Here is a 12,303-nt window from a genome sequence, read left to right on the forward strand (position 1 = left end):
GTGGAGCAAAGGGGACTCTAAAGATCATTGGATAATATTACTGATTGATGTGAATGATTGTAAATTCATTATTGTTAATGTTTATGGGTACTGTTCAAAACATTCAAACACTTATTATATTATTATTATATTAATTATTAGGTGAAATTGAAAGTTATGTTAACTCGACCATGAAAAACAACCCTACTGCTAAATTAATTATTGGAGGTGATTTTTATTTGGTCATGAATGGTTCATTTCCTCCAAGAGCAAACAATGAGTCTAGTGATCTTTTACGTTTAAGTTCCAGTCTTAATTGAAATTTAGAGGATAAAAAAACCCCCCTCAACTAAGCAGTTTACTCAACAATCCAGTATTGACTTTTGGTTGGATTCTTCAGACTCGGATCCTTTTATTATAGATACATCTATACTGCCAGCTGTTTTCACTGAAACAATAAAATCATTAGCTTTAAAATTGTATTATCAGGATGTAAAAATCAAAGAATTATTGGAGGATACTGGAAACTCAAAACTCACTACTAAACTTTGAGGACTTGAAATACATTATAGAAAGATTTATCCATACGCATTGGAACTCTGCAATTAATAATGGTGTAATTGGTAAACAATTGGAACATTTGCAATAGGGCCAGAGAGCCAATTCCATATAGCTACATAATGGGCTTTACTCAGGGGAGTTTATTTGTTCAGCAGTTAGTAAGGCTATGCCACACACTTTTGTGCAGTTCTATAGACTGGTCATGTCTGAGCCATCCTCAGCACATGCAGTGCAAGCATCCAGTAGTTCTGTGCCCATTTAATTGTTATGAGTGATAGTGGTAGTGATATGGGCACAATCTGGGAGTGGATTACAGTATATCTTCCATAGTGAAACACAGAGTGAATTTAGAAAAATAATGATTGGTTACCTAATGTAAACTCGGGTTCTTTGATAACAGAGTGAGGTGTTTACCAGCACTTTCTGCCTTGCACAGGTACGGGAAGAAATCTCTCTATAATGACTTTGGCAGTGGTCGACCTGGCTGATATAGATGCCGCAGAGACTGGTTAGGTCAGGTCGACCTGTCTGTCAAAGATGGATGTTGTGTCATAAGAACTTCTGGAGTTGGTCATGGCCAAAGCATTTCAAAATAATAATAATAATAATAATTCAAATTATTTTAAAGCCCTCTTTTGTGTTTTCTGGAAAAATATCAATGTTAAGGTTTCAAACAGTTTCCTCTAATGGTGTTTTTATGTGTGTTTCAGGACATCCTGAGAAGGATGACTGGGAAAACTCAAACCAGCAATATAACAAACAAGACAGATCCTCGCTCTCTGAATTCCAGAGTGTTCATTGGTAACCTCAACACTGCTGTGGTCAAGAAAACTGACATTGAGCTCATTTTTGCTAAGTATGGCAAGATTACGGGCTGCTCTGTGCACAAGGGCTTTGCTTTCGTCCAGTATGCCTGCGAGAGGAATGCTCGATCGGCTGTGGCTGGTGAGAACACCAGGGTGCTGGCTGGACAGACCTTAGGTAAGTGACATTTATTTCTCTATTATTTTTGTAAATGATTGGACTCAAACAGGTGACAATGATTTCAACGAAGAGGAAGGTGAAAAAAAGTAGAGCAGGAGAAAATGAGAAAAGGAAAGAAAGGTTTGAGATCTACACACACAGAGACATAGCCGTTCCCATGACTACCTGGTAAATATTCATCATCCTTTATTAAAAATGAAACTCCTGCTGTCATTGTTGCAGCAGTGGGTCTTTTGTGCTGGACTGATTTTCCTTAAAGTTACTGTGACTGTTTTAACTGCTTTATTTAAGTATTTTTAGATGATTTGATCTTTGATTTGAAAAAAAAAAATTATATATATATATATATATATTTTAATATTTATTTATTTATTTTTTGTATTTTGATGAAAAAATTCTAATTGATTTGGAAGACTTTGGGCACTTTACAGAATATTAACATACAAAAATTAAAATTTTTAACTAGAAAATCAAGCAGCTCTTTCCTGCTGAATTAGCAAGGTTATGCTGCTACTAAATGTGTTCTACATGGAGAGTATAGAAATAATTAATTAACTATTTTTCCAGGGTGTACAGTCGTGGCCAAAAGTTTTGAGAATTACATAAATATTAGTTTTAAAAAAGTTTGCTGCTAAACTGCTTTTAGATCTTTGTTTCAGTTGTTTCTGTGATGTACTGAAATATAATTACAAGCACTTCATACGTATCAAAGGCTTTTATCGACAATTACATGACATTTATGCAAAGAGTCGGTATTTGCAGTGTTGGCCCTTCTTTTTCAGGACCTCTGCAATTCGACTGGGCATGCTCTCAATCAACTTCTGGGCCAAATCCTGACTGATAGCAACCCATTCTTTCATAATCACTTCTTGGAGTTTGTCAGAATTAGTGGGTTTTTGTTTGTCCACCCGCCTCTTAAGAATTGACCACAAGTTCTCAATGGGATTAAGATCTGGGGAGTTTCCAGGCCATGGACCCAAAATTTCAACATTCTGGTTCCCGAGCCACTTACATATCACTTTTGCCTTATGGCACGGTGCTCCATCGTGCTGGATGCAAAAATGCATTTTTCTTCACCAAACTGTTGTTGGATTGTTGGAAGAAGTTGCTGTTGGAGGGTGTTTTGGTACCATTCTTTATTCATGGCTGTGTTTTTGGGCAGGATTGTGAGTGAGCCCACTCCCTTGGAAGAGAAGCAACCCCACACATGAATGGTGTCAGGATGCTTTACTGTTGGCATGACACAGGACTGATGGTAGCGCTCACCTTTTCTTCTCCGGACAAGCCTTTTTCCAGATGCCCAAACAATCGGAAAGGGGCTTCATCGGAGAATATGACTTTGCCCCAGTCCTCAGCAGTCCATTCACTATACTTTCTGCAGAAGATCAATCTGTCCCTGATGTTTTTTTTGGAGAAAAGTGGCTTCTTTGCTGCCCTTCTTGACACCAGGCCATCTTCCAAAAGTCTTCGCCTCACTGTGCGTGCAGATGCGCTCACACCTGCCTGCTGCCATTCCTGAGCAAGCTCTGCACTGGTGGCACTCCGATCCCGCAGCTGAATCCTCTTTCTTGGATGCCCTGAAGCCTTCTTTACAAGAATTGAACCTCTTTCCTTGAAGTTCTTGATGATCCTATAAATTGTTGATTTAGGTGCAATCTTAGTAGCCACAATATCCTTGCCTGTGAAGCCATTTTTATGCAACGCAATGATGGCTGGACGCGTTTCTTTGCAGGTCACCATGGTTAACAATGGAAGAACAATGATTTCAAGCATCACCCTCCTTTTAACATGTCAAGTCTGTCATTCTAACCCAATCAGCCTGACATAATGATCTCCAGCCTTGTGCTCGTCAACATTCTCACCTGAGTTAACAAGACGATTACTGAAATGATCTCAGCAGGTCCTTTAATGACAGCAATGAATGCAGTGGAAAGGTTTTTTTGAGATTAAGTTAATTTTCATGGCAAAGAAGGACTATGCAAGTCATCTGATCACTCTCCATAACATTCTGGAGTATATGCAAATTGCTTTTATAAAAACTTAAGCAGCAACTTTTTCAATTTCCAATATTTATGTAATTCTCAAAACTTTTGGCCACGACTGTAGAAAGTGAGTAAAGTTGTTTGACTCATATTTAAAGTGTTTATTGCTACCTTGTGTTGGTAAGAGGAAGTACAGGTGAACCGGCATGAACCGAAATAGTGCAGTGGAGGAGAAAGTCTGTTTTTAATAAATGCATTTTATTATGGAATCTCATTAATTACATTTTGGAATACTATATGTTTGATGGCTAAATGAGATACAGAGTGAAATTTTTTATATATATAAATGTCATTTTACTGAATGCAAATTGCCCAATGTCAACCACTAGATGGCAATATAAAGATACCGTAGACAGCCATGGCACTCCGCTTGCATAGACTACTCATAACACATGCTTATTTTGAAGGATTTATTCATAACTCTTGACCTTATTCAATTCATGCAGATTGCTTTTACTCTAAATATAGCAGAATCTAAAATAACTCCAGAGGAATTCTAAAATCTCATAAAAACGCCATCTGATATTTGTCTGAATATCTGAAGAACACCTATGAATAATCCATTTTTTATCAAGCGCAATATTTATGAAAACATCAAAAAGAGTATTAGTCAGAAATATGACGTTCAGTTTATCTAACAATTTAGAATCTCCAGATTTTAGTCTTCCAATCATTATTTTCTTTAGCTTGTCTTAAAAAGCTTTATAAGAATATCAGAGTAACAGCATGTGTGTTTGTGTTTTTATGTCACTATAATTAGTTTTTCAGTATCTGAAACCTCTGACAGATATGAAGGCATCACAATGTATTCAATTTCAGAGCCTGTCTTTAATTCAAAGGAAAAGGCATATTTCTGCATAATAGCCTCTGGGCTTATAATGTCAATAACTACCAAGATTTTTCAAATGAATGACAGCAGCTGTGGGGTGCTGTTCTTTTGATGTACAATATGATCGTAGATCAGAGACAGTCTGAGACAAGAGTATAAACTGCATCTAATAATGCTGCTCAAATTTTTGTTGCATATTTGTCAACACCCCCGTTATGTGTCAGTGGTACGGTCTGGAATGGTGCATGCCTGCATGCTGAACTCTATTCAGTCAGTCTCTTACAGTGTCACTACAGTGAAGTGAGTTCAAGGGAAAGCAATCATTTATTCCTCAAAATATTGTATGTACAACCTAATGGACATGTACAGAAGAACAATGCATAAAGGGAAGCGGAATCGGAAATGTAAGTATTTTACAGACAGATAAGTACCTTATTTCTGATAAGTGCTTTTTTATATTTGATTTGTAACAGAATCAGTCAAACCTAAATAACTATAATAATACTTTTGCAATTTTGTAAATTAAAATGAACATTTTTAGGAAAAGTTAGTAATAACAATATTATAGTTTTTTATCGTTTGATATTTTAAATCTGTTTAATTATTAATAAATGCATTTAATAAATGCAATTAAAATGTACATATGAAACATTTGTTTGTAATTATTAAGCACAGGAGAACTCCTGTGGAAGGCATCTTTTAAATGACAAGTAACCAAAGTAAAAAGTAAGAAAATATGCATTATGAATTATTTCTACTTGATCTCAAATGACTTTTAAGTAAAGAAATTAACTTTAAAGTATATATATATATATATATATATATATATATATATATATATGCTGCAACCTAATTTAGTTATACTTAAAAAATATTAAATATTATATTATTTAATATAATAATTATCAATAATAATTAGTATCACAAAACAATATTATTTACAATTAAAATGTTTTGACCTGAATAAAAAGTCTATTTGACTACAGAATTTTCTCCTTTAACTTTTTCATACTCTTTGACCAACTCCAGAAGATTTGAAATGTAGTCTTGACCAGACCAAGTCGTCAAAGAGGAAATGATTAATTAGATGTTTTCAGAAACATAATTTTCTTAACCCCAAAAGTTGTTATATTAGGATGCAAGTTTCTGTTCATCTGTTCATGATGAGCATCCATGTTTTGTATGTGTGTCTAATCAAAGACGGCACATCAAAGACACAAAGCAAGTTTGTAGCTATGCACATACACAAGACTCCAGGGATAATGAGCGGCACTGAAAATGGATATGATGTCCTCAAGTGTACAAACCATTCCAGATAATTGCGCACATCAGTCACCAAATTACATCACACCACAGAGGAATGACTAAAGGAACTGAAAGAGATGTTTGATAAGTAGGTCATGAATGGAAAATACTCATTAGTGAAAGAGATACAACAAATGCCAGAGGTGTCTGAATAATATTCATAGGCTACTAGCTAAAACAGAACTATATGAATTGTGTTTTAATGTCTGCAAAGTGATTTTCTTTGAAAAGAAATGATGTCCTTGAAGTCCTTGTAGGTATCTTGATTCACTTGGTTTACTGAGGTTTATCAGAACAGATATTTCTTTTAGAGTTTGCCATTCAGGCACAAGTTAAGGCATCAGTTATGTTTCATCAAATGAATCACTCAAAAAAACTATTTTGAGCTGACAGGAAGACACATTGACATTAAGCAGAGGTCATCACTGAGAGAAATGCCAATCTTCTTTCTACGCTAAGCCTGACAGACCTTTGAGAGAACAGCATACTGAGTAGAGGTGGCCTATTGGTAAACTCAGATTAAAGTATTGATATGGCTCCGTCTAAAATATGGTGGTATTTTAAATGATCGGCACATATCGAGCGTGTCATGGCACCATCCACTGATTATTGGATGTTTCAGACAATTTTGAATTGTTTTGTCTCCCAAGAAACCATTATTAAGATTAAGATTTAAGAACTTAAATCACTTGCTTCCCTAATAATGTTGCCAAAGAGACTCAATGAGGTCGTTCATGTACCTCAAACAGTAAAGAATTGCACTTGTGTCAAGGGTTTGATTTGCCACGAGAATGCATGAACTAAAAAAATGTATGGCTTGAATGCAAGATTAACTATGTATTGTGTCACTGTTCATGATCAACTAATGTTCATCAAATTAATAATGACTTCCTTTTGAACATCAAACCCCAAAATACTTGACCCCATTCAGTTCATAAACTTTTGATGGAGATTATTTCACCAAAAAGAATACACGAACCTAGAAATACTCGAGCAGAATATTTAAATCTCATCTTATCAACAGACTAAACCTTCTGATATTTTCTTGAATACTTAAAATAAATGTATTGTGACAAACGCAATAACTTTTTAAACTTAAATTTTTTTAAAAAGCATAATAAAAAAAATTACAAATTAAAATATAATTACAAATTAAAATATAATATAATATAATATAATACAACATATGCTTTAAATTAGTATTGGTCAGAAATAAGATCTTAAATGGATATTTCACTCAGCATTCACTAACTCTTATGTCATTTAAAATCTTTTTTTGTTTGTTTGTTTTTTTTTTTTTTGTTTCAGATGCATTTGATGGAGTAAATGATGGCGGAATTTTAATTTTTCTCTAACATTGTAGATACCAACAAACTCATGAAGACATGCTTTGAATCTCAAAACGTAATTACATTAATTTGAAGAGAACTTCTTTTTATAAACTCTTTTGAGTTAACGTCAAACTAATTATGATGTTCCCATGGAAAACGTCCGCTTTCATCGCAGAAGGTTAGCTGTAATTAGACACTGCTAATTAAAGAAGATGAAGCTAACCTGATCTTCCCAATCAGCTGTTTCTCCTCCGGCTTTTCAGTTGCTATGTTTGAATGTATTTTCCAATATATTCATTAAAATGTTTTGAAACTTCAATCTCATGAATATATTCTGAGCAAAGGACGTCTATCTCCATTTGAAAGGTCTGTATGCTTCCATAATGAATTTGGTTCAGTCAGGCAAAGACTAATCTAAACTTTGAAAGTGCACTACTTTTCTGCACAGATTTAGTGCTTTGTTTTGTGCTTCATCAGACTGAAGGCTAAAATTGCTTGCAAATGTCTCAAAGCTCTGAATTGTGATTTAGTCAGACACTCAGACAGCCCGTCCTTCTGGATAACGTGCCGGGTGACCTTGAAAGGCACTCAGGAGTGATTGTGCATCTGTGTGTGTGTGTGTGTGTGTGTGTGTGATGAGTGAGGCTGTTGCTCTGATAGCATCTCTCTTTCTGATGAGACAAATGAGAGCCATCAGTCATTTATTCTGTGGCATAATGCCTATGTACTTTCTCAGGGCGCAGAGGCTTTTCTAAGTCCTTTATATACTGTACACCAGCCATTGTCAGTCATTCACTTGAAAAAGGGTATAATTAAAATGGAAAGCGCATACTGTATTTTGTACAATGCTCTTTGCTCTTTCCACAGACATTAACATGGCTGGAGAACCACGTCCTTACAGGCCAAAAGTGGGATCCAAGCGACCTTTCTCCTTATACAGGTAAGCTACCTAAATTGAAAACAAAAACAAAAAAAAACAATATGTATTCAGTAGATATGGAAATATTTAAATAACATTTTCTCATCTGTTTTATTTATTTAAGTGGCTATGAATTTCATTATGATTTCTACAGGGATGATTTCTATACCAGGTATGTATATGCATTCACTAATGCAAATGCAATAATTCAAAGCTAATCATTTCATGCAGATTGATACATTGCTATTTTAGTAGTTGAACTGTTAAGATCTTTTCTTACAAGAGGCTTTGTAATATGTTTTTGTTAATTACATTTTTAGTTAAGATCCACCTTGTCTTGTATGACCTTTTATACGGTATGAAAACTGATGCAAGGTGGAGAAAAAAAGCTAAAAAGTAGAGGAAGAACTTTCCCTAATAACCATAATTAATGTCATTTTATTGATTTGACTTGGATTCTTTGCTCTGGCTAATGATGAGCAGTCCTCTCCTGAGAGACATTAGCTGAATGTCAGAAAGCTAACCGAGCAGTGCAGACACGCCGGTCTTCTTTCCTCTGACATTTTCATGTGTTTGCTTTCACTCCTTATTTGGCAGAGCTGAGATTTATACATCTCCACGGAAAATATGTGTGTGCTAAATTGCTTCAGTGCGGTTATTTAAAAATGTGCAAGTAAGAGCCAATTATGCTCATGAAGTGTTGTTTCTGGGGAGTAGGACTAAAAATGATCTTGCTCTTTTGCATGTAGACTAAGATATTCCCTCATTTCTTTATATTATCTGTCATAAAGTGTAAATGATTATATTAATTTTTTTTTAATTTAAATAATAATAACAACAACCAAGAGACATTAAAAAAAAAAATCATCATGGACTTCTCAATGTCTATTCAGTATACACTACTGTACTTTTTAGTATACCATTTACAGTAAAAATACAGCAAAACAGTAATATTTAGAATTATTTGTACAATTTTAAATAACTGCTTTGTATTGTAATACATACTCAAATTTAATTTATTCCTGTGATGGCGAAGCAGAATTTCCAGCAGCTATTATTTCAGTCTTCAGTGTCACATGATCCTTCAGAAATAATTGTAATATGATGATTTGGTGCTCAAGAAACATTTCATATTATCAACTGAAAACAGTTGTGCTGCTTAATATGTTTGATAATATAAATCCCCAAAGCACGTTTTAGTGATTAAAAAATACATTCATAAATAAAGAAATATATTTTGACAAATATTTTTATACATTTCTCTTAAGGATTTTTGACATTCATGGGAGATTAGCACCGTCCCCTCGGGCTATGATACCTATCAAGCATTCCCGTTTGGTTGCACTCTCAACACGCAGGACAAAAAACTCTTTCCAGCCAAAGATGTCCACCTGCTCTTCTTATCTAAAAACGATGTCGTCAGGTTCCTTATGCTCTATGGGTTTGTCCATAATTACAAGTCAATTTTGCCATATCATTTCAATTTAAATAACCATTTTTAGCCCCTAGAACAATCAGGTGCTTTTAATTATTATTTTTAATTATTAATGTATTATAGGGCCCAAAATTTCCATACCATACATATTCTACTGCTAAACATAACTTAAAAAAAATATAAAAATAAATACAGTAATGAGCTGATAAAATCTCAGTGATGCATATTCATCTTCATCATTGTTTGTTTGTTTTTATCAAAGTGAAATCCGATCAGCTCCTGACAATCAAGCAAGAACTGTCTCAGATAAAGATTAAGATCGACTCCTTGCTGGGAAGGCTAGAGAAGATTGAACAGAAGCAGTTAGCAGAAGCAGGTAAGAGGATGAAATGAACATTGCTGTCAGCGTAGAGGCCATGTTGGCAGGAGGTAGATTAAAAACACTTGTCTTCATCACTTTCAATGTCAGTGCAGGAAATCGAAAACAGCACCACTTGTGTCTTCACACGCACACAAAAAAAAAAAATTCAACTAGGAGAGGAAACATCCACATACCTGTGTTAGTTTTACTTGAAAGTTTGCAACACTATAAAAAAACTGCAGCTGTTGTTCCATTTTTAAAAGTACCATTTATAATACCAATCTCCTGAAGTATTAAATGTGTTTTGTACCTTTATAATAAATTGACAACCACCAAAAAAAAAGAAGAAGAAAAAAAGGCACTAAATGGCTGACTATATTTATTAGTTTTTTATTATTATAAACTAATTAACAGGTTTTTACCATGGCATTTTTACAGTCCATTACTTTTATATTTTCTTTAAATATTCACTATAGCTGCTGGCCGCACTTTAATCTCATTATTTAGTTCATCTTTCTGTCCTTGATCACAATATTGTGTAGAAGCCAACAGGAAGCACAAAAAAGCCTATCAATCTCTCTATAGAGAGACAGAAGAGGATGTGGATCAGGAACATCAGGAAGCGGGGTCTTGGGAAGTGACTGATGAAGGTGATGATGGAAATGACAGGGCTAATGGTGAACTGGTGAGCTGTCATTGAACTCAGCTGAATGTGAAATGTCATATGTTTTAATTTGATATATCCACTTGTATTAGATATAATTGTGTGTGTGTGTGTGTGTGTGTGTGTTAAATCCCAGATAGACAACCACATATCTGATGTAGACAACTGAGCAAGGTTGGTACCACAATATCTTGTCACATACTTCTCTCTTTTTATTTGTCATTATCAGAAAATATATTGCCTCTGTCTTTCAAGACTTTTGTGAGATGTCACTATTGGAGAACTGAGACTCTCTGCTTTCCATGTAAGAAGAATATTATATTGTGCAATTTATGGCACTCATAATTTTCAGTCAGATTTGAGCATTTATAAGCAATGCCCTGTAAATTAAAAACCACTCTCCATTTTTAAGTACTGATATCCTTAAAATGTCTCATTGACCATCAGTATCAGGCAAACAGAAAGTCCTCTTTTGCTTCATTCAGTGTATAACCGACAGTTTTCTTGGATAATACTTAATGTATTGCATAAAAATATAGCATAAACAGAAATTCTGTGATATTTCTATATTAAAAAAATATTGAAATATATATATTTACTTTTTTTCTTTCTGTAGGACTGGGACCAGCACTCCTATCAAGTTTACTTTTTTTGGAAGATATCCAGTAGGAATTGTTCACCCTTTCATGTCAATTTATTTATTTGTTTGTATGTATTTTTTTTATTCATTCAACTGGTCATACTTTTACATACGTAAGTATGTATAGTCAGACAAAACAAAAAGATTTAACTTTAACTTAATATGTAAAATAATTAATGTATTTTATTTAGAAAATGTGATAAACGCTGTGTCATGGTCATAAAGGTTTACAAATAATTGGAGAATTTGAATTTTTGGACATTATAATTATGTACATATTTAAAGAAAGTGTATTAAATGCACATTTATGTATAAGTAAACTATCATAAAATGATCTGTCTCACCCATTATTAGGAATATAAGATACTTTTACATCTCTATCTCTTTTAAACTTTTATTGTAGTTTATAACTCATCTAAAAATGCGGTAAAATAATTTTTATGTGTTTAATATTGTGTGATGCATTTGTGAAATAAAATCTGGCAGACATCAATTGTAGCAGGGTTTAGATTTTTGGGTATTTAACTCTGACTTTATCTGTGCATTCATGTAAGCCAGTTGAAAACACAAAACACTCACTAAGCAGCTCACCTAGTTTCTGTTGGTTAATGTCCCAGTTGAGTTCAGCTGAGCTCATGAAGCTGAAACAAAAGCTTTAAAGTGACTAGGAACCTGCCGGAAGTAGGAATTATTTAGCGGGACTTTTCATTTCAGCAGCGGTAAAAATGCAATGGAATCTTTTGAATCCTTCACAAGCAGTTAAAGTTTAACACAAGTCAGGTAGGCAATTATAACACACATCCTTTTATACATATTATTTATAGCTAATGGAATATGGGATTTAAATCCCATAATGGAAGAGGAAGTTATCGTTAAATCAACAAAAATAATCAGAGGCTAACAGAAGAACAGACGTTAAATTTAACGTCACGTCACTTTGCATTTGAAATCAAAGTTGTATTAAAGTTTTAAATTAACGTTAACGTTACATATTCAATAGTTTATACAACACTGTAGCTATGCATGCCTTTTGAGAACTGGCCTGTTTTTAACACATTATGGGATTCAAGTTGCTAAATGTTACGTGATCAGACTGGGCTTAGTTTACATCACTTGTTTTGTTGTCAAGTGCTGAAACTTTGCCTTAATTCCCATCATCTGACTTAAAATACCCGATTTAACAGTTATTTCGATGAAGCATCAATTGTAGCAGCAGTGTAAATAAACGTCTAGGTGTGTGAAAATGTAACAGG

General features: G+C 34.1%; 1 protein-coding gene across 2 annotated transcripts; it reads left to right on the forward strand.

Moving 5' to 3' along the window:
• Positions 1-1,239: 1,239 nt before the first annotated feature.
• Positions 1,240-11,287, forward strand: LOC132154852 (RNA-binding Raly-like protein). 2 transcript variants are annotated; one of them, XM_059563565.1, is made up of 8 exons: positions 1,240-1,521; positions 7,899-7,971; positions 8,105-8,122; positions 9,219-9,391; positions 9,648-9,761; positions 10,289-10,431; positions 10,547-10,584; positions 11,027-11,287. In XM_059563565.1, exons 1-7 carry the CDS (start codon positions 1,266-1,268, stop codon positions 10,577-10,579), a joined length of 810 nt encoding a protein of 269 aa, XP_059419548.1. In that variant the 5' UTR covers positions 1,240-1,265; the 3' UTR covers positions 10,580-10,584; positions 11,027-11,287. The 2 variants fall into 2 exon arrangements, with proteins under 2 accessions (XP_059419548.1, XP_059419547.1); XM_059563564.1 differs by having other exon boundaries at positions 1,243-1,521; positions 8,075-8,122.
• Positions 11,288-12,303: the final 1,016 nt, after the last annotated feature.

This window comes from Carassius carassius, chromosome 12 (assembly GCF_963082965.1).
Source record: "Carassius carassius chromosome 12, fCarCar2.1, whole genome shotgun sequence".
NCBI lineage: Eukaryota > Metazoa > Chordata > Actinopteri > Cypriniformes > Cyprinidae > Carassius > Carassius carassius.